Source organism: Chroicocephalus ridibundus, chromosome Z, assembly GCF_963924245.1.
Source record: "Chroicocephalus ridibundus chromosome Z, bChrRid1.1, whole genome shotgun sequence".
In the NCBI taxonomy this organism is placed as follows: Eukaryota; Metazoa; Chordata; class Aves; order Charadriiformes; family Laridae; genus Chroicocephalus; species Chroicocephalus ridibundus.
Window position 1 is genome coordinate 49,998,595 of NC_086316.1, and position 26,467 is coordinate 50,025,061.

At 39.9% G+C, this 26,467-nt stretch overlaps 1 protein-coding gene across 3 annotated transcripts in view; it reads right to left on the reverse strand.

Annotated features, from left to right (window-relative positions):
• Positions 1-26,467, reverse strand: part of ADAMTSL1 (ADAMTS like 1) — a 470,149-nt gene that overhangs the window by 59,685 nt on the left and 383,997 nt on the right. For all 3 annotated transcript variants that reach the window (XM_063321445.1, XM_063321444.1, XM_063321446.1), the window contains 2 exons: positions 20,749-21,050; positions 15,552-15,681 (listed from right to left, as the gene is read on the reverse strand). In XM_063321445.1, coding sequence (XP_063177515.1) covers positions 15,552-15,681; positions 20,749-21,050 — 432 coding nt within the window. The remainder of the gene's footprint in view (positions 1-15,551; positions 15,682-20,748; positions 21,051-26,467) is intronic.

Here is a 26,467-nt window from a genome sequence, read left to right on the forward strand (position 1 = left end):
AAATGCTGTGTTTCAGTAAAGAGAAAGGATTTGTTTTTCTAGTGTTTGAAATTTCTGTTGCAGGTTGCATCTGCTGCCCTGCCCAAAATATTGGTTTGTTCACAATTCCTTCCAGCTGCTTTAAACAGGAGATTCCTTAGAGGTGCTCAGGAAATATGAGGTCAAATTCTCTCTTACCCTTGTACTTTCATAGTCCCCAGTGACTTTTACAGACTTTCATAAATACAAAGTAAAGAATGTAGAGTAGAGCAGAGGCATGCAAAGTGGAGTAGGGATGTGCAAGTAACCAAAACCATAAATGATATATATGATTGGCAGAATTTCAAAGTCCTAAAAAACACAGAGAAGATCAGTAATAACCTTACAGAATAGAATCACAGAACTGTAGAATTATTTTATAACAGCTAAAGGTGCTTGCAACATTTTGAACTAATATTATCCTACTAAATTTATAATTTAGTTTTTAAACTACTTGTATCGTTGGAGATAATAATTCTTTTCTTTTTTTCAAATACTGCTTTTCTGTAGTAACACACTTTTACCCTTACTGTAGAGTGTTATGTGATGCTAACTGAAGTAATACCTGTCTTATTTCATATAGTCCTTATCTGTGCATTCCTCTGTATCTTTCTCCTTCGGGGTGTTTTGGCCATACTGAACTGACTCTTCCAATGCGTATGGCATATGAAAAAGAATAATGCCGTTATATCCTGCATGCCTCTGACAATACCAGAATTAAAATTCAAGTAGGAAATAATCCTATACTTAAAAAGGTGAACGTGGTAGTTATAGGATAAAGCTAAGGAAACCTTGTGCAAGTGGAAGTGGCATCTTTGTGAGCTGACCGTGGTTGTTGATAAGGCAGAGACTTTAGGAAAAATCTGCATACTTGCTAGTTTACAGGCCAGCTGAAAGTCATCATTTTGGTACTTCCTGTATTGCTTCCCAGAGCCTGGTGAAGAGACTGCATGGTTTTGGTCCGAAACATTCTTTTTATCTGTCCTCCATTCTCCTACACTAGTGACAAAGCTATACTAATATGTAGCAGCAGAGAAACAATGTCATTTTAGCCTGTAAAAAAACAGCAGGACTTTGGCACATCTGTGCTCCTAAACCCCTGGCTTGTCCTAACTCTAGGTCTATCAGTTGTCAGACAGTTGTCTGTCTCCCCCTCCTAAAGACCTAAGTAGTGGTTATGTATGTAAGCACAAACTAGACTTTTAAAATATTTCAGCTTCATAAAAACAAAATTCAAAAGGTTTTCATTCTCTGCGGAGGCTGACACATGTAGGATACATTGAATATTTGAACTGATTGAAGGAAAGCTATATTAATACAAAACCACAGAGACATTTAGAGATGGCTAACAGAGAGGCATGCAACAGGAAAAAGGCCACTCATAGGGCTGGATGTGTTGAAATGGATATGTGTATATTTTTGATACATGTATTAGAATACACATATATGCACGTTTTTGAAAACAAATTCCCATTGGAAATGTATAAGGAGCAGAGGATGGTCCCAATATACCACTTATTTCAGGTATCATCACAAATCCAAAATTCAAAACTGATCACAGGAACTTTTTGCTTTGCAAATGAACGATCTCCTGCTTCCAGCAGACTACTGTGATGCCTTAGTAGTTTTTTTAGAGTTGGTGAAGTGTATGGAGACATGTAGTGCACATGAAGATAGGTAAACGAAATAGTGAACCTGATCTGACTGCTCAAGGCAATGACTTTCCTTTAACTTTTTGAATACATGGTGATAAGAGTGTGGTCTAAAAATTAAACATAAATTCATAAAAAGCCCAACCAACAGGAGCACTAAATTTCTTGCACTTCCAGGAAGTATACATTATCAAAGTGGCTTAGTAATGGACAGATTTAATGAACAGAAAAACACCAGTTAGGGAATCTAACAGTCAGTTCATATTATGAATTAGACTAATAATCTGTAACATACTATTAATTTTACAAATTAAAATTCTAATTTCTAAAGGGCCAGTGAGAAACTATAATTTTTTTAAACATTCTCATTAAATAAAGTAGGCTTGACTGTGCAGTGCTTATGCATGTGCTTAACTTCAGGTAAACAAGCAGTTTCTACAATTAATCATGGTCAGTATGTTTTAAAATGTGAATATTTGCAGATCCCTTGAATGAAAGAGAGAGAAAAACTGTGAAGTTCCAGTTGCCAAAAAAGGCCCAATAATCTGAACATCTTGATTTCAATCGCAGCACAGTTATTCTGTATCATTAATATAAGCCTGCAAATGTTAGAGATACTCTCAAAAAGCAGCTTAACCATGCTATTTCTAATTAGGGATATTATCTTGACATAGTTAACAAAAATCTTGCCTGCGAACTCTAAATTGAACATCATGTTATAGTTCAATGAGTTTCAAGTTTTGTGAGGGCCCATATATTCAACTAGAATATAGCCTGGACATTTAAGATCAACTTCAAGTTGTTGAAAAGGAAAAGAAAAAAGCTTCTAACACATAACATGAGCATGAACTTCTAAATAGTTCTATACAATTAATTTTTGTTAGAAATGAACTTTCCTTCTTTCTTGTGACAGAACAAAAACTACCAATGTCATATAATGCCCAAGGAGTTCAGGTGAAGAACCAAAGGGTCAAGTGAGCAGAACCTTGTTCCTAGCTCTTCACTGAACCCCAGAGGTAATTGAGACCAGAGCTGCTGAAACACGGGCTTGTTATTGTTTGCTTAGATTGTGGTTCTGCAGCATGGATGATCTCTTACTCTGTCCTTACCTACTGCCTAAAACAATGGAACTCTCAGCTTGATAGGAGTCTCTAGGTATTAGCGTATGAATAACAACAAGGACAACAATGGATTGTTGCCTCAGTTTTGAAATGTTAGTCTCATTGCTACAAGAACTGGAGCCCACATAATAATTCTGCTAGCTATGTAGACCAGAAAGTGGTACCAGCTAGTAAGCAGCTACTAATGTCAGGAGAAGCTGCTAGAATTACAGTTGCTGCACCAGTGTATCTGCAGGCCTTCAGAACAAAGCACTCTTGCACCCCCATAGTCAGTCTGGAAAAAGTAAATGATGTAGGTAGAACTTGAAAAATGTATAGTCTGCAGCCAAAGCACTGTGGAGCCAACAACTTTGGATCAGTCTCTATATTCACAGTATATATGGTAAAAAACAAAGCATTCTAAGCTGTTAGGTGTTGTAACTAAAGAATATTTTCTAGAGATAGATGATTTAATCCAGACAGAATCCCTTCAAGCACTGCCAAGAAAACTGAACACTCACAGGAAAAGTAAACACCCTTCTACACAAAGACCTCCCAAACTAGTTCTAAAAACATGAAATTATTGTCATTTTTATATAGTTAAACCATATGAATGTGATACAAAAGAACTCTTCTTATTTCTAAAATAAACATTCATCAGTGTGGAAAGAGGTTTGTCTGGAAATGTCTTACTTAACGTCTGACACCTGTCTGCATAGAGACGTTCCTCAGTGCACAAGGGCTGGGTGGCAGCTGTGTATATTCGCATGCAACAGACTGAGGAAATCACATACTATGTCAATACTGGCTTCCTCTTGTCCTCTGTCAACCTGTGTGTCCTCCATTGGACCCTGCAGACTGAAAAGTCTACTTGGAGCCCATACATCTCCTCCCTTCCTCTTCTGTTATCAATCTGGAGCTGTGTTTGTGGCAAATCTTTCTGTTTCAGGGCTGTGAAAGGCTTTTTTGAGGCTTCTTGAGCAGATTTACCTTGGGTTGAGTCAGTATCCTCAGTGTCAGGTCTTAAATACCATCCAGAACGTGATCTTAAACTTTGGACAGCAGAGTGAGTTATTGTCAATCCTGTTTAGGTAGCATACTTTCCTGCAGTGAAGCTACAGGATTGAGATGAGAACTCCCAGGTCAGTTCCTGGCTTTATAATCAAACTAGTCTCAAAGAAAGGGGCATAAAAAGTAAGAATTTAACTACAATTAATTTTTCATTCAGCTATTAAATCACTAACAGTAAAATCAGACTGCTCCTTTGAAATGAAATGTTTTCCTGGTTTCAGCTGGGATAGAATTAATTTCAGATTTGATATGAAAGGAATGTTGATAATGCATATTGTTTTAATTGTTGACAGTTGACGTTTGTATTAGTCAAGGACTTCTTTCAGCTTCCCATAGAAGCTGCGAGGGAGCACAGACAGGACAAGCTGGCCAGTGGAATATTCCACACAGCAGACATCATGCTCAGTATATAAATGGGGTTGGCTGCGGGGGTGGGTGTCTGTGATCACTGCTTGGGATGGGATGGGCAACCAATTCACCTGGTGTTGAGAGTGACTTGTGTTGCGTTACTTTATGTTGTATATTCTTTTACCGTTATTATTATGATTGTTATTTTGCTTTTCTGTTATTGTTCTATTAAACTGTCTTTATCTCAATCCATGAGTTGCTTTTGGTTTTGTTTTAGGGCTTCTTCCCCCCTTTCCTCTTCTTTGCTCCCTTTCTCCCCACTCTTCACGGGGCAGGGTAGTGGGGAGGGAGAGAACTGAGTGAATGGCTGCTGCATGGTCCTAGCTGCTGGCTGGGGTTAAACCATGACAAGTGTGAGAGCTAAGACCTCCATCTAGGTGTTTAAACAGGGATCTGAGTCTCTAGGAAGTGATGTCCCTACTGCTATGGGGGAGAGAACATGTTCTCCCATGTTAGAGAGAACTTTATAAATACACGTACAGTATACACACACCTCAGAGGAAAACTGAGATTTAACTAAGCTTTGAAAATTTAATACTTGATTAAGAAATAAAAATGAAAAGGCAAAGTACTTTTAAATTAGCAGCAGCAGCAGCAACAGAAAAATAATTCATGCTTAGTTGTTGTTCAGTACCAGCCTGACAAAGTCTGTTGTTTATTACCACCAACACGACACGGGAGCTGAACAGGCAGGGAAGATTTCAGGGGATCGTGGTGCACAAGGGAGAGTGAGGTGCATTTCTTCAAAATGCATCTTCCTTGCAAGCGAAGGGAATCCATTAAAGAGATGTCTATGCAGCCAACACATGCAAGCAGATCAAAGGCTCAATGAGAGCACTCTGGGAGCTGACAGAAGTGGCCTGCATTCGCTCTGTAGACTTATCGGTATCAATGAATATTGCAGCTCATTATAGTTGAATGTGGCGGGGTGCCAATATTTATATAACAGAGCCAAATAGAGGAACACACAGGAGGAACTCAAAAGCCAGAGAAGAACAGAGGGTAAATGGAGTATGTAACAGCTCTACAAATGGCAGTTTTGCTTGCTGGAGTAACCTTCTGACATACTTCAAGAAATCAGTCTGTCTATCTATCTATCTATCTATCTATCTATCTATCTATCTATCTATCTATCTATCTGTCTATCTATATCTCCTTACAGTAATAAAGTCTTGCTGCCCCTTGAATTGAAGGCAGAGAACACCAACTATTAGAGCAGGTCAGAAAAGAAGGTTTGTGTTTTTCTGCCAACACTTTGAACAGCGGGAGATTGTCTAGTGGGCCTTTCAGGGGACTACTGCAGATGCAGAATGCACGAACCACAGAGGAACATGGAAAGGCAATTTCAGGTAAGTGAACTGGTTTGGCAGAGAACTGGTTTGAGGGATTAGCAGACATACTGGCTACTGAAAAGTACCTCACAAGAGACTTTTACTCCATGTGATAGCTGTGATATTGAGATAGCAATGGCTGTCTTTGATATGGCTACACAGATTAGATTAGGCTTGATAAAGAAATGAGTACCAGTTTTTGTATCAAGTTTAGATTTGGACTCATGATTAAAGCAGCAACTCCTTACAAAGAGGTTGTTCAATATTTTAAGTGAGAAACAATGAAAATAGGTCCTTGGCAGCACCTTTCAAAAATGAAGATAGGAAATGGTTGAGGAACAGAGTAAATTAGTGTAAAGGTGAAAAAGCTGGTTAAGAAGTAATATAGGGAGGTCTGAGGAATAGGACAGAAATTGCATAAATTGCACTTGTAAAGGCAGATGGCAGAAACTGAATGAGGAGTGCAAGGAGGAACACACAATTTGTGACCTACAGCAGAGTGGGATATTACCCCTTGCCCTAACCGTACATCAAAGTAATGCAAAAACACAAGAACTGCTAATTTATGAAATAAATCGTGCACTTCAGTCTATGAAGTGCTCTCATATGGTTCTTCTGCAAAGAAGTAGAAGGGAAGTTTAACACCCTGCTGCCCATGACAGAGCTGCTTTATGTCAAAGACTCCCCAGCTCTTCTCATACTGTGTCCTCCATACTGGGCTGTCTCATAAGCCAACACCTTTTCTTAGGCCTAACTTTATGGCATATGGAAAATGTTAAAAACAGCTATTCCTGAAGGAGAAATCAACAAGCTTACAGACACCAGAAGACAAAGAAAAAAAAAGCTCAGCAAGTGAGAAAGATGTGCAGTGAACTGATTATTTGTAATGTGAAGTACCATCTAAAATGAAGCATTTTAAAAATGAAATAGTTGAAAATGCATGTAGATGGCATGGAAAGAATATACAAGAAGCCTGAGTTCACAACCTGTAAGGTCAATATTCATGAACATGTGATTTTGTCCCACAGAGTAACAACACACGGCTAAAATCTAAGGATGCCTTTGCTGAAATGATCAGTGCAGGAAAGAAGTAAAGGAGACGTCATTGGATTGAATAGACAAAGAAAGCAGATACATGAATGAAACAGTGTTCAGATGACAGCGAGTGGGCTTAAGTAATTCTCTAGCAAGTCCAAGTTTTATGAGCAGTACTGCCACAAAAACAGCAGATAACATGAGCTTCTTGCTGACCTGGCTGGCAGCATTACAGGGATAATATTTTCATTAGGATGAACTGTTCCTGAACTACTTTGCCAGTGCAGAAGGTACAAACAAGCTGTCTCTCAAAATCAGGCATACAAGCTTTTTCTCTAGTTTTTTAGTAGGGGGGAGGGGGGAACAGTTGAGCTTAGATATATATATCTATATGGTACTATGACCGAACTCAGGAAACTCCCAATGCCTGCTTATATTTAAGTCCCCTTCAATGCCCTTCTTGCAACTTACAGTTAGTAAGGCAGTGCAAGAGTTTTGTTACAATGCTGATCCATGCTGATCCAAATTTCATTTTTCTTTCCTCTTTGAAATCCTGAAACTGTGACTGATAATCTATTTAGTAACTCATTCATTCTTCTGCAAGAAAATATGTTTTTCCTCACATTAACATTCAGAGATCCAAACATGCAGGAGCTCCTCACATGGAGCAAGGAGGCTCTTAAACTCGTGTTACACCCATAAGTAATCAAAACAACCATGGTAAAGTATTCAGATTGATGGAAGCATCAACCAAGACCTGATTCTGACGCAAAAAACGCATGGAAGGAAAAGTTATTATACTCAAAGTGCTGGTATCAGAACAGTTACTATGTATACAGTACTAAACCACTTCATATCTCCATCCAAAAAGTTATATCAATATAGGCTTGTGTGCAGAATCCACAGATTACAGAATGGTGACTAAATACACTTCTCCCCTAACTTTCCCTGAATGAGAAACTGGCTTCTTAAGTCTTGGAGAAAATAATGAGTTTAGACAGTACAGTTCGCTTCCTTATGCGACGGGGAATGAACTTGTCTGATGTATCTGAACACTTCTGTTCTGACCAGGAACCACAACAGTGTAACTATTATAATGAAGAAAAAAAAAAAAGCCTATACCCCAAACCTCCATTCAGTACAGTTACAACAAAACAAATCTGTGTATCCATGGGGTGGTTATTAAATGCATTGCTGTTCACCTCTGTGTGAGTGGTTCAAGTCTCTCCCAACACTGTGAATGACTGAGATCTACCAACAGCTGGTTGCAGTGTAGAATATATCAGCTTAGTCACATTTCCAATGGGTAACAGCACACCACAAACTCTACTCCATCAGCAAGACCTTCAGTGCTTAAAAACGTTAGATGAGAGGCCAGAGGAATGGAGATCACGTAACTGTAGATGGAAATTTTCATGGACACAAATAGGAGGGCTTGCTGTGCTTCTGCAGATGTGACAGACCTACTCGGCAGATAGTGCACTCTTTGTTTAATCAGTCTGGCTCCTGCTATAGGTACTTAATTCACTCCAAATTGAACGGAAATGAAGGCGCCTCCTCCATTTATTTAATGTGTGGATCTTTCTGATGTGTTCGTATGGTACAGAGCTGTATAGTACATTTTCAGCAGTTAAGGCCATATTTTTATTCTCTTTTTACATACCTTATCTTTTCATCCATAAAGGTTTATTAGTTTGAAAGCATTGGGTATTCCTCAGACTACTGCTATAATAAGTTACTTCAGCAGTACTGTAAATGAAAGATATAATGGTGCTGTTCATTTCACCTCTTTTTAAAGGAAGTGATGACACATAGTAAAATGAACTGTTTATAAGACCCTGTAGCTTATTTCACAGGTTAATGTGCAGTGAAAAAGTTAATCCTGGCCATTATGCTACAAAACGTTTGACTTAACTTCATATTTGGCACAACAGCAAAGACGTGCTCTTTATCGTCACTGTTGGGAAAGCTTTCTTCTGGGAGTGAAATCCTGCTGTTAAGGCAGTAAATTGATACTCAACAAAACTGAGAATAAATTTAGAGAAAAAATTAAGAATTAGAAGTTAATGTATGAAATGCTGAAAAGTTTGTTAAAAAATACTGAAAAATATCACATGACAGTGAATATTAAGCTCTCTTTAGCACAGACATTAGAGAAGAGAAGGGTAGAGAGAAGTGGGCTGTAGTAAGGTGACTAAAACAGTGAAATTAACAGTGCCACAAAAAAAAGAAGATAAATTATCCTCTGCAAAGGGACTCACTAATTCCCTACCATGACTTTAAGCTCATACTCATCACAAACCAAGCTATAAAAAAACCTGTGGTAGGGCATGGTGAGATTGTTTCAACACAAGGGTATACTAACTTGGTGAAGCTTGTGACCTGGAGATTTGTATAGAGGAAAATGATCTATCTAGATATACAGGATTCTGATTAAGAAGTGTGATTTACCATTCTTTGAAGGAAGAAGGAAATACGGTGTAAATTAATGAAAAAAAAAATTTACATTTGCACTCTAATATAGTCTGAATGGAACATAAGCTGAAATGGAGGAAAATGTCTATGAGTGAAATTCTATCTAATGAAGGAACCATCATATTATTTAAAAAAGCAAAACAAAACAGCTGGGGAAAAAGTTTGAAATTTTAAACTAGAAGAGTTGGAGGCAGACTGTGGCAGAGACTCCAGAGCTGCTCTATTGACCCTGGCAACTTGCAAGTTGCTTTGCTTCACATTTAGATGTGACACACACGGCTGAAAAGGTTCACTCCCTGTGGGGCCCCTTGGTGACTTCACTGTAACTGCTGTTGAGTAAGAGATACTGAGGAACATGCAGTTACTGCTCCACCACAGGCAACACATCCAGCAAGAAAGGGGAAGGATGGGCTGTCAGAGACATCTTGGACATTCTCTTAACAACTGGAGAGGGTACAAAGTGGGAGATGGTATGAAAAAGGGAGATGGTATGAAAATCTTTAGGTCACAGATTAATACATTTTAAGGCCAGGGTGGTATTACGGTAGTGCATAGGCGGCATGCAGGTAATGTAAGTACAGCATAACAGAGCTGCCTAGGGACAGTTTAGATGTCTTCGTACAGTCCTGTCTTTAGCAGAGTAAACCTAGACAAAAAATGGGATTACTATTCTCTCACTGAGCCCATGACTCCTGTTTAAGCTGTTTCTTGACCTAAAGCCTTCAAATAAAGGTGAATCTACCCTGTTGGACAGCATATTCCTTCTAATGTCTGATTCTCCAGCCTACTCCATCAATGTTTCAAGCTGTGGCCTGTGATCCCAGGAGGCTCTGTGGGCTACATCTTAAGAGACCGTCAAAGACATCTTCAATGCACTTCAGTTCATAATAAACTTAAATACATCCCACTTAAAAACAAAGTCAGGGGTTTGTGAGAGGCCGAAAATATTTCTGTGGCACAAAGAGACAGTAACACCATCAATGCACCATTAATGCTAATTCTGTTAAGCCCCTGAGAAAAGACTGCAGCAAAACAACTGATATCTCCTGACAGTAAGGCGATACTGCAGTATCTGCAGACATGACTTAGAAATCTTTTAACCTTTTTCATGAACTAGTCAGAGATGCTCTAATATTTCACCCAAGCAATGCAAAACACATATGCATTGACACCCTCCCACGCACAGAGGTCACCTTTAATGGATTAGAGAAAGCTCTGGCCCTTACACACATATTGAATTCATTTCAGGTTGTCGATGGGAGCACACCTTAAACTGAGTCTGCCCTACCAGCAACCTAACACCTCACATCTCCAAATGCATTGAAAAAAATGTTGATTTTTTTCTCCTTTATACTTTGACTTCATCTGGGAAATGAAATAGAGCAAAACAGATGGACAGTACTGCATTCACCGAATAAATATTAAAATAACAACATGTAATTTATTGCACAAACACAAAACAAGCAGGTGTGGGGGGGTGGGGAGGAAAAGAAAAAGAACATACTGTGCATTGAGCTGGAGCCCAGCTTAACTCAGGCTATCTTGACCCTTCAGTCAAGTATCAGGACCACTCAGGTGCTTTCCTATCTTTTCTTTTTGACAACAGAGGCTTGAAGGAGTAAAGGGAGAGTGTTAGGGTGAAATGGTGTGCTATTCCTAGAACTGTCTGCTTTTTCTTCACTGTTTTTTTTTTTTTTTTCGGTTTTGTAGCACTCAGCTGTTCTTTGTTGTACCGGAAAAAAAAGTTCAGTTTTGAAAATATGCAAGAACAAAGCTGTAGAAATTGCCTGGAATTTCCTCCATTTTCAGCCATCTGGCTTTCCTTGCTTTGCTTCTCTCTCTGCTCCTCCATACATGTTTACCAAATCTTTTCAACACGCATTGACCAAGCTATTGAGCAGTTATAATTAATAACACAGTTACAACATTCTCTTTCACCCCTTTGATAGAGTTTGTTGGCTCACCACGAGGTGCTCATGCTGTTGCTGTTATAAACAAGAGCAATTATATCTGATGAGATGATGACTGCCTCTGTATTTTGAGTTGTGGAGGCTGAGGAAAAGACACATTTTGGATGTGAGTCATTTTGTTGTTGAAAACAGTAAAGCCAACATTGAAACAAGGTTTTCTGATTGTTTTTGGAGTAATTTAGGATACAAACATAGCAATTAGCAAAACTGAGTGATCTGCCCTTTTGATTTTTGAGCTTAGAGAAGAAACTTGTAGACATTGAACAGCTATTCTGCATTTACTTCTGGGAAGAATGTGCTCTGCTCAAGTACTGCTATGTAATTCTGGAAGGGATATAACTTGACTGACACAAATTAAGTAACTGAATGACTGAATTAAAATGGTCTTGGTCTTCATTGCTCTCTTTCCTAGAGAAAGCATGCTGGGTCTCCTAGTGCATTGAAACAAGCAATATCATTTTTATTGAAATATCAAGTGAGGGTATACCAAGTTAACGATATGAAATTTTACCCTGTACCCACTGAAAATCAGTTATTAACTCCCAATTTAGCAATCACCTCCACAGTGTTTCACTATTTCTTAGTTCAGTGCAAAATGGGAAATTTTGTTATTCTGTTTTCCAGGAGAAAAGGGTCTGGGCTCTTTTTCTGCTATTGTTCTTGAAGCAATAAGCAAAAAGCTCTCAAAAAAGTCTGAAGCCACAGGAAACTCAGCTGCTTTGGGATTTGAATATGGATGAAATCCTCCAGTGTGTGGTTCAATGCCTTTATTTATCTGTTATCAACCAATTGTTGACCATGAGAGGCTTACACAATTAACCCTTTGAGAGTTATGCCACGTGTAACCAAAAATGCTTGCAGCAGAAGCAACATTAAGCTTGGAAGTGCTAATTTTTAAATGTTCTCCATCTTAAGCTAAAAAAGATCTTGAACTGTATTAAATTCTAGACATACGCATAAAATGTTGGGTTGTTTTGGTTCAAGAAACATCACTGGAATAATTTCTCTAAATATATTAGGAGGGAATTTTTGTTCTCTTGCGCAAGACTTCTCAGCTTTTTCTTCATGCTGTGGACAACATTCCCTCATCTACTGAGAAATTCATCACTGTCTCACTTGGCTTTTCAGCAGACTGCCTGCTCTACCCACCACAACTGCATGCTCCAACAGTCACTTACACATCAAGGACATTTTAAGAAAGTGGTTTTTATATTTTTAGCTTCTGTTAATGCACTTTAGCAGCTGGAAAACAGAGAGAGGAGCCAACACTGTGAGACCTGCCAGCTCGCTCTATAAGCCGTCAGTGAAAGCTCTGGGAAGTATCAGTGGTTCACAGATCGCGTTTTGGGAACTTCTGTAACAAGGATCTAAGTTCACAGCCACAGTGTATTACAAGTTTTGGACTTGTCAGTCAATAGCAATGCCTTCATCAGTATTCATAAGGACAGGATTTTAGCCTAAATTTCCATCAGATTCCTGGATGAAGATTTCTTGAATTAGGATCCTGAAGCACATGATTAAATCCTGATTAAAACAAAGAGAAAACCCTCAAGCTCTTTTCTTTTTTTTTTTTTTCTTTTCTTTCTATGTATTCTCTTTGGAAGTCTTAAGACTATTATAATTAATGATTATAAAGCAATAATCTTTATACACTAAATACTATCAGTTTAGTTAATACACCATTGTACTTAATACAGTGGCATTAGTAGACACAGTACTTCAGAAGTTTGCAGGAAATAAGGAAGTTATCTTGTCATAGCCTGCCTGGGAGACGCATCAACTTTCCTGCTTGGCTTTTGTTCCATTGGCCACACTGCCTGCTGTCTGCAGTCTTGAGTTTTAGGCCTCCTTGCTCTTACCACAGGAGCCATTTTGCAGAACACGTGCTGTTCTTCATCCTGTGCCACTTAAATCTCTGCAGACAGGCAATTTCCTCCAGACTGAGGGGACTGGAGGGAGAGGAGTTGTATACACAGGGAAGGGAGTCATTTCCTCTTTTCTCAATTATAGCCCTGGGGGTAGATGAAAGCTCTTTAGTCTCCACCCACCATCTCAGTCCCCTTTCACCTCTGCCTCATGGCCTGATTCTCACCCACAGTACAATCATTTTGTAATCCATGGGATGGACTACAAGCCCCAGGTTACTTTAAACTAGTCCCATTCTGGCATAGCGGTATGGACTAATTCAAAAAGTATTCACACAATTTCTCGGACTACTTTTGTAACAAAACTCACATAAATACTGGCCTACATGAGTGTGCCTTATTTTTTCTTAACCAGTGAATATTAATTTTCCATGTCAGAATCGATAGGTGATCAATCTCCTGCCATGTGCTCTCAGCTCCAGCGATCATGGTACCTATCAATTACAATCAGATTTCTACCTACAAAGTTCTTTTCAAGCATTAATACAATATTTGTGTATTATTGCCAGCAATAAGGACAATTTAACAAAGTCAGGGTTGCAATATCCTCATAAGCAATTCTTATAATGCTTTGGTGAAATGTTCCAGCCTATTTGGCTCTGATTGTCACGACTCAAAATCCTGGTCATCCAATCAAACCTTTATTTCTGTCCTTATCATTCTCGGATCCTGGCCATATTTGATCCCGTATTTGATTTTTAATGTGAACCTTCTCTGTGTATCCAAAATCTACTAATATTCATAATGATATACCTCTGTATAGCCTGCTGTCATATAAACCATACATACAGTTACCAATATACACTCTAGGGAATATCTAACAACCAGAGAGCAGTGAGTGTTTTAAATAGTCCAAAGTTATAGATCAATGTATTTCAAACTGCTGCACTACCAAAAGAGAGTAAATGCACTTTTGTACAGCTGTGAGTAGAGACAATATGCATACAGTACATCTTGAAGACTTGACAGGCCCAGGTCTATTTAAATAAACCACTGGAACCTCATGGCAGCTATTTTTGTCGTAGGGGGTACAGATGTGAGTCTCTGCAGACAAAGTAATGCTATTCTTAGGGTCAGGATTGTGGAAGCTCCCTGAGGCCAGGGAGGAACAGCCCCTCTCTTTTGTGAGAGAGGAGGTTGGGGAAGTCTCCTTAAACTTGACACAACTGCAGGTAAAGTTAAGCCAATCCACAAATTGTTTGCCTGCAGAACCCGAATAGGCAAGCGATCTGAAGTTTGCCCTTTGTTTTTACCACGGCTTTGCAATTCCTGGTCAATATGACGGTGGCGTGAGGAGGCTGTAAGCCCCTGCAGTCTGAGAAAGAGCATGTGTGAGGCAGTGCGTGCCTCCAGACCAAAACGCCATTGAGTCTGGGGTCACAAGTTATTTAAAATTCTTTTTTTTCATACTGCTACTGTTGTTTAAATGGCTCTGGGCAACATACTGGACTACCATCAGCCACCCTTGTGTGTTTGTTTTGATTTTGTCATGGATTCCTCAAAATCCACTAAATGATGTCTGGACAAGACCAAAGAGCCCTGGCCCGGGTATCCTCATCTGCAGTAACAACACCAACCTGGCTGCACTGGTCCGCTACCTTGCACAGCAGCAGAGTTTTACTCACTCACATCACCTCTGCTCACTCCGTGTCAGTTAAAAGGAATCCTGGCGGAAATGACACAGATCTGCTGAGCCCAGAGAGCTGAGCCTGTGGTACTGCAACCTAGGGAGCCATCTCAGGCTCTCATCTGCCTGTTTATCATCCCTGGTACTTCAGGAGTCATTTCAGTAATGCCCAGATCCAAGCATCCCTAGCCCCGAACATCCCAGGTGGCCAAGAAGCCAAATTGCATCCTGGCTTGGCTCAGAAACAGCGTGGCCAGTAGGACTAGGGAGGTGATTGTCCCCCTGTACTCAGTACCGGTGAGGGCACACCTCGAGTACTGTGTCCAGTTTTGGGCCCCTCACTACAGGAGGGACACTGAGGTACTGCAGTGTGTTCAGAGGAGGGCAATGAAACTGGTGAAGAGTCCATATAACAAGTCTTACGAGGAGCAGCTGAGGGAAATGGGATTGTTTAGCCTGGAGAAAAGGAGGCTGACGGGAGACCTCACTGCTCTCTACAACTACCTGAAAGGAGGTTCTAGTGAGTGTGGATCAGTCTCTTCTCCCAAGTAACAAGTAATAGAACCAGAGGAAATGGCCTCAAGTTGCACCAGGGGAGGTTTAGATTGGATATTAGGAAAAAGTTTTTCACTGAAAGGGTCGTCAAGCATTTGAACAGGCTGCCCAGGGAAGTGGTTGAGTCACCATCCCTGGAGGTATTTAAAAGCCGTATAGATGTGGCACTTAGAGACATGGTTTAGTGGTGGGCTTGGCAGTGCTAGGCTAACAGTTGGACTTGGAGATCTTAAAGGTCTTTTCCAACTGAAACAATTCTATGATTCTATGATCTCAGATTCATGGGGTGCTTGAAGATCAGTTTCTCAGCTTCATCAGTGATCACATCTCTCTTAAATCTGGAAAAAAAAAAGTATGCCTGGTGATGAGATATACGAAGCCTACCTTGGGGGGCAAGGGTCCAGGCTACAGGCTTTCAGCAGCTGTGGAGGACGGCGGCTGGTTACACACAGTGTCTCATCTGCAGTCTCCCTGGTTTGTTTGTTCAGGCAGGTCACCACAGCCTCCTGGACACCTGCACAAAAAAAGGCATGGTCACAGCCAGCTCTCCTTACCCGAGGGGCAGCTGAGGGCAGAGACACCCCCATCCCCCGGCTGCGTGTGTGGAAGCACAGCCTCACACCCAGGGCTGCCAGCTCAGGGAGGAGGCTGCTCTCCACTTGGCAGTGAGGTGTTTGCTGTCCACATCCAAGCGCTCTGCCCGACGGTCTCTGAAGAGTGCCGTATGAATGTCTACCAAAGGGGGATGTTTCTTGGCACAGCGTACCTGACTGAGTAGAGAAAAATCACGGTTCCTTTTCTCCCTTCATCTGTAACTCTTGCAATTTTACAGACACAGTCATACATTGCTTGCTGCACCTTTTGTATCCTATTCCCCAGCCGGCCAGGAGATGACCTGATCAAAACAGCACCTGGGATTCTGGGCTTTTACTTGCCCTTGCTTTCAGTCTCACTAGGTGTCTCGATCGCAGTGAAAAGTCCCTAGGTTCATTCACCACTTACCTTCCCTTGACAGAAAATTGCCCAGTGCTCTCTAGTGACTCGTCCTTTCACTCTGAGTGCAGCGAGGCTGTTTATTTATCAGTCAAGGAGGCTAAGGTGTGAAGACAAGGAAACATAAGGAAGCTCTGAACATAAGAAAAAACTTTTTTGAGGGTGACAGAGCACTGGAACAGGCTGCCCAGAGAGGTGGTGGAATCTCCTTCTCTGGAGATATTCAAAATCTGCCTGGATGTCACCCTGTGCAACCTGCTCTGGCAGGGTGGCTGGACTAAAAGATCTCCAGAAGTCCCTTCCAACCCGTACTATTCTGTGGTTCTGTGAAGCTGGCCTTGACTTTGGGGTGCTATATTTTCAGCAACAGTATGATTGCTATACATGAAAAGGTAAAGTAAAACAAGGTCAGACAATCCAGCTGCTCTCAGTTACCCTTCTGCATCCCCAGGCCTGCACCTAAATAGAAGAGGGAGACCTGCAGGGTGTATCTGAGAGCTGGGGCAGAACAAGGGTAGCTGTTGGGAATAAGAGAGAAGCAGGAAGGGGGATTATGTTTTAGCTCAGGAAATCCTTGATGATACCAAATTCCTTGTGCGCTCTCCAGCATACTAGTTACTCTGTCTCACATTTCCAATGAGTAAGGTAGGAATATTACAGATTTTTTGATCACAAGGTTAGAAAGCTAGAAAATCAGGGATTCCAATACTATATGCCACAGGAAAGAGTACTTAGTGAGACAGGATCTACTTCTTCCCCAGGAGGTCTAAGGATAATAATTGGCTTGAACTTCCTAAAAATCTAATCCACAGTGGTTCAAGCAAAGTGGAAGTATGCTTTTTACATTCATCCCTGCTTCCTGAGTTAGGAAAAGATTAGCTGAACTCATAACAATTGCATCATCTTCTCAAAACCAACAATTCATTTTCCAAAACATCTCACACTCTTTTGAAGACATCAATGTTTAAAAAAAATAGTTCTGGGAGAGCCTGAACAGCTCCAAGAGCAGTCTAACTGACAATACCTTTTGCTGTTTCTTATGCCAGACCACATGTTGTTTAAGCAAACAATGACATCATATTATTCGATAGTACCAAAGTGCTGCAACTCATCATAGTTCCTGTACTCCTGAAATTTTTCACTGATTCATTCCCGTTATTCTCAGCACAGGCTGAGAAGAGGCCCCCAGCAAAGTGCCATGTTGAACAATTTACTGGCTCCTATGTGTGCAAGCATATTCAGGGCATGCCTATGGTTCAAGAATATGCAGTGTCCCCGCTCTACTCAAGGTGCTGAAGAGAAATAAATTTGACATTTTTGGACAAGGACATCAACATGGAAATTACCAAAGTCCCTGAAGTCAGCCAATATTGTTATGGGTTTCCTTCGTTACAAGTTGACCCCATATTTTCAAGCCATTTTGCTATTCAAGTAATATTCCAAAAGACTAAAAGAAGTTGTAAAAAGGATAGCTCATTGAAAGAATAAAACAAATAGTAGTGATTTATTTCTAGGAAAGGAAACCAATGGAATTTCTATACATAAACAATATGTTCTATATCCTGTCATGTTCTGCCATCTTTCCAGCTCAGTCATTTAGGCATGTTATCATATTGTGTACAGCAAACTGAGGCGTATGGATTCCCCAGGACGTACTGCTCCTGGTTGCAGAACAGCGGTGGTTCTCTACCTGATGGGAAATGGCACCGTGTTCAAGTTACTGGTCTCTACTTTTCATTGATCACTTCTGCAGGCCTTACAGCAAGGCCAATCTGATGAAGCCAGGAGAGAAGGACTGCTAACCCAGAGGTACGGAAGCCAGGAAAGTAACTCCGTGAAAAGAAATCACTGAGTCCTGCTACATGCTGGCAACATCTTTCTGTCTGCCTGAGATCCAGCTCACACACCATCTGTACATGCTGGATATTTTTATTTTCAGACCAAAATTTTGTAAATTGAGTGTACTTCCATAGCTTCAATTTCTCCTCTCTGAAGTGTGTTACTAAAGAGCTCTTGACCAATGATTATCAATTACCTTAACACTTCTGCATTGTCTGTTTCAGTGCAGGCTATCCAAAAACGACTGCCTGTGGGGCTCTGAATTCAGCCTTTTCTCCGTTTATCAGACCGATGGTTTTGTTTTATTAAATTCATATAGCCAAGCTCTGATACTACTGCTCTTCACTTTTCAGTATTCAACCTGCCCCAAACCTCCCAGTGCGTTGGTTGCCCATGCACTGTCCTGTCACCTAAGTCATCTCTGATTGTATTTTCAATAATTTTAGTCTATCCTACCAGCATTCTACTCCACTCATTATAATTTCCTTTCAGAGATTCTTACACCATTTTAACTTTTAATGATACCGGTAGGACCAGTAATCTTGCTGGACAGTGTCTGTACTGAAGAAAAAGGCTCCTGCCTGAATTCAACCAGTCTGTGGTTGCTAGACTATGTATTGGCAGAAGTTTCTGGCTCTCATAGTTTGTGCCAGCAACTGAAAAAAAAAGTAAAAAATCTGTCTGGCTCCAGCAGCAAACAAATGTGCTCAGAATCACTTTCTTCAGCTTCTCCTTGAATCTCATGCTGAGTGTATCTCAGCATACTGATAACATCTGTCCCTCTGTTTTTGATAAGTCAGTGCAGCAAATGGTTATAACCTTTAAATCAAGGTTGGATTATTCAACATTTAGAGAATATAAAGACCTTTGATTATCCATCAGAAGTTCCACAGTACAGAGATAATTAAAAAAAGTATATGAAGTTCAGGAAGTTTATTTGATAAGTAACTGAATTCTAAACATTATTTGCTGCACAATATTACCAGAACAAAAAGCTGTCTGCTTTAAAATTGCTTTCCCTGAAAAAAAGAAATCAGTTCTCAATAGGAAATCACATTATAAAAGGGTATAAGGGTGGGATGTGAATCTAGGCAGTTTAAGTTCACTTTCAAAATACCATCAAATGAGGTTTTCTGTGTTTATATCTACCAGAATAGAATAATTGTTACACGATATTTGATGACAGCTCTGGGAAATGCAGCCACTAACAGCAGACTAAATGACTAACTAATTCCTTCTGGTTGCTACTTCTGGGAGGTGAAAGGTTACTTCTGCATCTATCCAATTTCTTCTCTTGAGACTCCAAAAACAATAAAATTAGTTTGACCAGTCTTGCACCTATGGCTACAAAAATATCTGACTTCGCATCTGCTAATCTGGAAAATTCAGAGCTGACGTCAGACAAAAAGAAACCTTGGCTAACAATTTTTGCTGACAATTGAAAGAGATTAAATTTATAAAGCTAAATGTCTCTGTCATATCAGTCTCTGTGAGTTATGTTTGAAAAATACACACATAGTCACTATTTCAAAGAAATGACCCTCTTTTCAAGAGGGTATTTCTAGAAGCTATTCAGGTTTCAGTATTCACAGTCTAAGTGAGACAATTGGTTACTGCTCGCTAGTAGCCTCAATATGTTACTCCTGTAAAGTCAGTGTTTGTCACCACTTAGCATACACCGGTGTCACATTTTTTATGTAGGAAACAAAACAATAGTGGCAATGGACTGACAGTTCTCTATGAACTGCTCTAAACACTGACTACTGTCAACAATAAAAAGTAAGCATAGAAGACCTTTGCATTACTTTCTATTGTGTTTTTTTAAGTTTGTAACTCATTACTGCTGAATCTGTACAGATCACGCTATTAACCATTCATAAAGCACTGAGTGGCTTCCAATTCTACAGTATCTATCTATCTATCTACAGTAATCCTTTTTTAAATAGCCTGAAAATTGTCATGTAAAAAGACAGCAGCAAGAGAAGTCTAGGTTCCATTTAAAATATACCAGAGTGGACATACTTCTCAGAACTAGCTAGACAAAATGATGATTCTATGGGGAAAAAAAGGTTATCAGAGACCTGTGCATTAATAGCACACATGTGGAACCTGAGACCTTGATTAACTTTGAAACACTCCAAGTGCCAAGCCTGGTAGCTTCAGACAATCACACCATTAGTGCTTTTTTACCATATGTTTTCTTTCACACTGGGATCAGAGATAATGTCACTTAGTGACAGGAGTCAGGGAACCAGCTGAGCCCTTAGAATATCAATAATTTAATGCATCTGCTATGGGAGGACAATTAACTTCCACACGTTTATACTTGAACACAACAAATCAAAATAAAAACTAAAAATGACACGATTCTTAGCTTGTGTCACCAGACGACTGTAAGATTCATCTTTTTTGCCTGAGTGCCTTTTGCGTGATCAGCTGATACAAGGAAACAGAAATATGCGATACATTGACCACTCCTGGTGACAGCCTGAGCATGGAGTCTGAAAGTCCTGGGCTAAAATATGTTGTGCACATGTTTTTTTTCCACAGTTTTCATCCATGCCTTTTCAAATACATTTGGATTCGATGATGTGATGGTTGGACTCGACGATCGTAAAGGTCTTTTCCAACCTAAATGATTGTATGATTCTAAATAGCTGTAGCAAAGCAGCACGTCCATGGGTGTTAACTGCACAGCGTGCACTGGAAGAGGGAAAGCAAACACAGCACAGAAACGTTTTGTGCTCACCTCCTCCACAGGACTCTGAACACTGCGTAAAGCCCTCGTATTCCCAGTCATAGAGCTCATCAAACTCCTGCAAGCTGCCATACAGCAGCTCAGTTTCCTCTGGGGTATATTCGGTTGCCTCCCCGCTGCAGGGACCGCTGTAACAGGCTCTCTGAGACACAGGTTTGGGACCTTCACATTCATCGATGGGCAAGTCAGCCACAGACTGAGAGAAAGAGAGGAGCACTTGGCATTTCACAAGCCGCACCTGGCTGCCCACTCCACAGGTGACACTACAGGTGGACCAAGCCTCAGGAATAAACCTGTGAGAAGGAGAAAGCAAAGCAAGTTATGTCCACAAATAGACAGGCAAACAAAAGCAGTATAGTCCTGTCCAGACCAAATTGTGTTTAATGAGAAACAAATGCTCCACCTCATCATAGGGCTATTATGAAATACACATAAAAGCCATGACATATTGTTGACAACTCAAGGGCAACACTGGAAGGGCTCTTAAGTACTCATGTGGAGTGCCTCCTTACATCCAGGAAGAAAGATGCATGCTTACAGCACCTGCCCCGATCCTAAAACGTTGCAAGGCATCCTGCAATCCCCCAATGTGCCTCCTGATTCTGCTAGCTACTTTTTGCCAGTATTCAACCCAGATGACCTTTTCCTTAGTTGATATTCACAATTACGTCACCAGTGAGTATTGAACAGGCTGCTGTTATCAGCTAGTTGCAGTATTACAGGGAAAATGACTTCAACCATTTTTTCTGTATTGCACTAACCATTTCTAAGCCTTAATTTGAAAGCATAAAAAAGATAAAGAACCCATCATTTCTTTAGCTGCCTATCCCCCACCCCCCCAGTTAATTTTCCTTCTCATTAAAAATCAGTGTTCCATTTCTGTTGTGGCTTTCTCTGTTGCTTTTGTCTCTCTGATTAGGAACCCTAACATGGTCCAAATTTTTGCCTCTGAAAGTCCATATATACTTTAATAAAAGCACCTTGCAGCCATCAATACAATGAGAAAAACAGACTGAATTAAAATTTTGTTTTGTTTTCCTCAACAATGGAATAATTTCTCAGTTTTTCTGTGTTGTCACCACTTTTTCAACACCTTTAAAAAAGTCAGTGCTGGAAATTGGCTTAACGTTTTACTCAAAGTAACATCAAGCAAAAGGGTCACATTCAACTCCATATTACATCATTACCACCTTGTTTAAATGTAACACACCTTGTTTTGCTGAGCTCATGTTGATTTATGCTTATTCCTAAACCTTTCTGGAAACAATGGTTCCAGAGTATTCCATGACCTGCATTACTTATGCTTAGATATCTGGTGTTGGTGGTATTAAAGCACTGCAGTAATGCATCCAGGTTACAGGATGATTCAGATAGCTTTGTGTGACTGTCTTATCTTCTCTATTGGCCATTCTACCAAATTTTCTGCCACAGGCAAGACAGTGGTTGTAGATATACTTCAAGGGCTGGAACAGAAGAGTGAGTAGTTGGATCTGGCATTGATCCCTTAAGAACCTCACAAGAACAATCCCTATTGATGACGCTCTCCCATTAACAGTAAGTGTTTGGGATCTGTCAGGTCCTTCAAACTCAGCAAGTTTTTTTTTACTAATATTTTTGAGTGCTAATCTAATGAACCAAAAGCTTTTTGTCATAGGGTCAACTGCCTGACAGAAATGTAGGTCTTTCAGCACCTATATGCATTAGCATCATAGAACCTATGGGATTAATTTTTGATTAAAACATGGCTGTCACTGTCAGTATTTCTCTGCCTTTGCTATTCATTTAGATCAGCCACACCAGACTCGGACAGCTTTGCCCAGGGCCGAAGGCAATACAAACATCTGTCTCTTTTATGGTTTAGGGCTACTAGTGGCCAACAGAAACTAATTTCTCACCTTGAGAATACCATGAACAGTCTGATAGGAAGAAAAACGAAATTTAGTTTTGTGATCAGCATCTCTGAAAGTATTTTTACGCACTTCTCTTTTTCACCCACTGCCCTTCTGTAATTGCCGAAAGGATTTTCTTTTCTCTCTGGGATTAAAAAAAGAATCCAAACCCAAGAAAGGAACATGGTGCCTCCCCAGCGTGTACGTACAAGGATCCCTGAGTGGAACAGCATAATCTCCTAGAGTAGAGAGTGTGCATAGCTTTACACAGTTTTTGTGGGTATTTATAACATCTTGTTATAAACTTGATATCCACTCCTAGCACTATACGCAGGAAGAAATAGAAAGGAAAGAAACAGACTGTATATACTATTGGAACATTTGAAACTGTTTATAATGCTGCTACAAAGACCACAACATTTCTTTCTGAAGCAAAGCCTTTGAGAAACTAATGATGTAAAGTGATTCTATTTCCCTACTCAGACACTTTATCTTAAAAGATCGGTCTTGTTTCAAAGATTATATCCTTCATTTTGAAAGGATTATAGTCTTTAATAGTATAGGTGGGCCACTCATCTTGTTTTCTCTAAGACTGTGCAACTGCTGTAATACTATTTTGTCGTGGAAAATCTCCTGTCCCAGAATAAACAGTCCATGTTGGCTACTGTGACTTAGATATTCTGTTTAGTTTAAATGTGTAACTTCTTAACCTGAGAAACTAAGAGGCAGAAATCCTAATCAGGTTACAAAAAAAAGGCACTGGTCTTCATCAGAAGCTTTTTTTAAACATTGTGAATTGTTGTGTAACTTTGCTTTCTTGAAGAGCCACTGTATTCAAAACTAAAAGGGATGGTCTTTTGCCAGGTATTAAAATTACTTATTTAGAAAAACAGATACTTCCTATAATCAGAATATTTGCACATGATGTATATCACACATACGAACACAGGAATAAAAGAAAGAGGACAAAAAAGGGATGTAAGAACATTATTAAAGAAGAATGGATCCTTTTGGAAATGAAGCTTGATCTATAAATGCCACATATTATATTATTTTACCCTAGTCAGCAACTCATAATGAAAACACTGGAATACCTTCAGGAAATTATATTTTATTCAGCTTTCTAGGCCCAGTTTCTACATTTTAAGTGATAAATTTGGAAGTATAATTTAATTCTAATATAACTGTTGGCTGCTAAAGAGGGAATTGGTAGAATCAAAAGAGTTGAAAGCAGCAAAAAGGGGGGAAAAACCAAGAAAACCCCACAAACAAAATCTCCATATAGGACTTGTCATTAGATACTGAACATTTCTGTAATGTGAATGTATAATATAAATATACAATGGTTCTGAATTTTCCATCATCCTGAAACCAGGAAATTACAAAGGCTTTCAAATATCTTTGTGCAGTCATTAATGATAAATGTTGCCAAATGGTGAGCACAAAACACAAAAAGTATGTGGATAATAAGCAGTCAGTTTCATGGGTTTCAAGTTGTTTGCTCTACATGTAGTGTATCTTCCACTGCACAGCATTGTGCTTTTCTGTATGCCAACACGAGTCATCTTTGAAAATGGAACTAGTGGAATAGATTTACTGAAAAGCACGTTTTTTAAGATAACAGGAAATGATGGAGGTGTTTCAGTTGTCATTGCACGTGGTTTAATTAAATCCCACTGTATTAATGGTCCCTACAATAAAACCTGAACAAATAAGACAAAGGCAATAGCTAGTTCTAGTAATGTGGCAGTAGTAGCTGTCAGCCAGGACGTAATTCTGCTAATAGATGTACAAGTGAAAAAAACCAGCAGGTGCCTCTTGCCTCAAAGAGATTATATTGAGTATTTCATACCTCTTAGCACACTTGTCAGATTAGCATGTTGCCATTGCATCAAAGATCCTCTTCTTTTAGTCCTCTGCACAGCAGACATCGCAATGATTCTTTCCCAAAGGAAAAATACAGTAATAACTGTGTTCTGAGAGCTCTGATAAATAGTTTAAAAAGGAGTCCTTTGCTCCTGTTTAAGAGAGATCACTACTAGGTGGAGAAGTGAAAGCTCTAAGGAGGGAAAATCATGACTTTGCTTTGTTATGACTGACTTAACTGTGCCTACTTCTATTCAACTGCTGGAGCACTGACTCTAATACAGCACTGAGCTGTGGGATGGCTGAAGGGTCCCTGCGCCTGTCACCCCCCCTGGACATCTCCGTGGCAGCAGTGCTCTCAAGCTGGAAAAGGAAAAGGGCTGGAATGAAAGATGGAAAACTCTCCAAAGAAAACCAGGGTTTAAAAATGGGTGGTGCTTGTACAGAAATGCCTATACTTGTTTCCTTGACCTGTGGGCACTTCTACGGTGATGGACCAGCAACCTTTTCCCATTATACAAACACCCTTGCAAAATAGTGAGTTCTGGATTTAAAAGAGGCATTGTATTATTCAGTGGCTTTTGTTAGCTGTTGAGATTTCACAATTTGCACAAGACTGTGTTCAGCTGAAGGGACTATTGTTGCACCATTTTTCATATGCACATTAGCCTACACTGGGCTGCATAATGTATGCAGGTATATATCCATAATGTATGGACTTCTGGAGGGGTAGTTCAGGTGCGGTACTGAGCTGGTTTTGGCTCATTGCTTTTGCAGTGCACTACAATCACTGAAAATATATTTTAAGGAAATTTAAATCTGACAGCAAAGCCAACTTTCCACGTTTGTACGTAAAGCACTTAATACAAAATATTGGTCAAACTGTGAAATGCTGCACAGCAGTCCAGCCTTCAGGCTACACATCCAATGGACCTGCAAGTACAAATGAATTGCAGTCGTCCACAGAATTTCATCCACACGTGAACACTGGGTAGATATCACTTGCCCAGCTCAATTTTGCAAGGACTGTTTGCATTTGTAGATTATTATTCACATTCATAGATGAAAAAGCCCCTTTCAGACAACAGCGTGTCTAGTGTTTTTTTTTTAAAAAAAAAACTTCCTCTCTAAGTTATATATAGGAAATGTATTTAAAAATCCAGCTTTTGTAGACTAAAATGTGATACACAATGATCACTTGATCACTTGCATATAAAGGTAGCAAAAGTGATGTCAAAATTTAAGTTGAGAACAGTTATGACAATGGCAGTACTTAGTCTTGAGATAATAATATTTTTTCCTTCAAACTCTGGGCACAGCTAAGGACTGGTGTATATTCCCCTCTGTATAGCAACATATACGTAACTGGGAAAGTCAGAAGAAGACAAACACAAAGACAGAGACAATGCTCAGTAATGGGAGACCTTCTGCAGCAGGTCATAGTGAGTTCAGGGTGAGTCCCCTGGAGAGCTCTGCCCAGTTTTGTGAAGATCTCCAGACACCTATCTACATAGCCACAGCCTCTTCTGTCTAGGACTTGGGTTTCTACAATGTGTGTTACGAAGCAAAAAATAAAAGTGTGTATAAAGACTGATGTCCTTTGAGCTATGGAGAAAAATGTCTTATTTTCTTCACTGATGATTAATTACATATTGCCCTTGATTTCTATTGCTTAATGCTTTTTTTTTTTAATCCATTCCAGGAGAGGCCACCTTTCTATAGGTTTTAACGTGTGGATAACAGCACAGGATGCTCACATGTGGCACTGGGTAGCTGCTGGTGCTGTTGTTCAGAGAAGTGACACAGAGGTCATGACTATTCATCAGTAAAATCTCAGGGCTCCATCTGTAAGAGTAATGGCACTAGGGCCATCTGTGTATGTCCAATACCAATCTGAGTGGTTACAATCTGTCCCTCTACAGTTTGTCTTCAGTTTGGTTTGAAGATGATCTTTC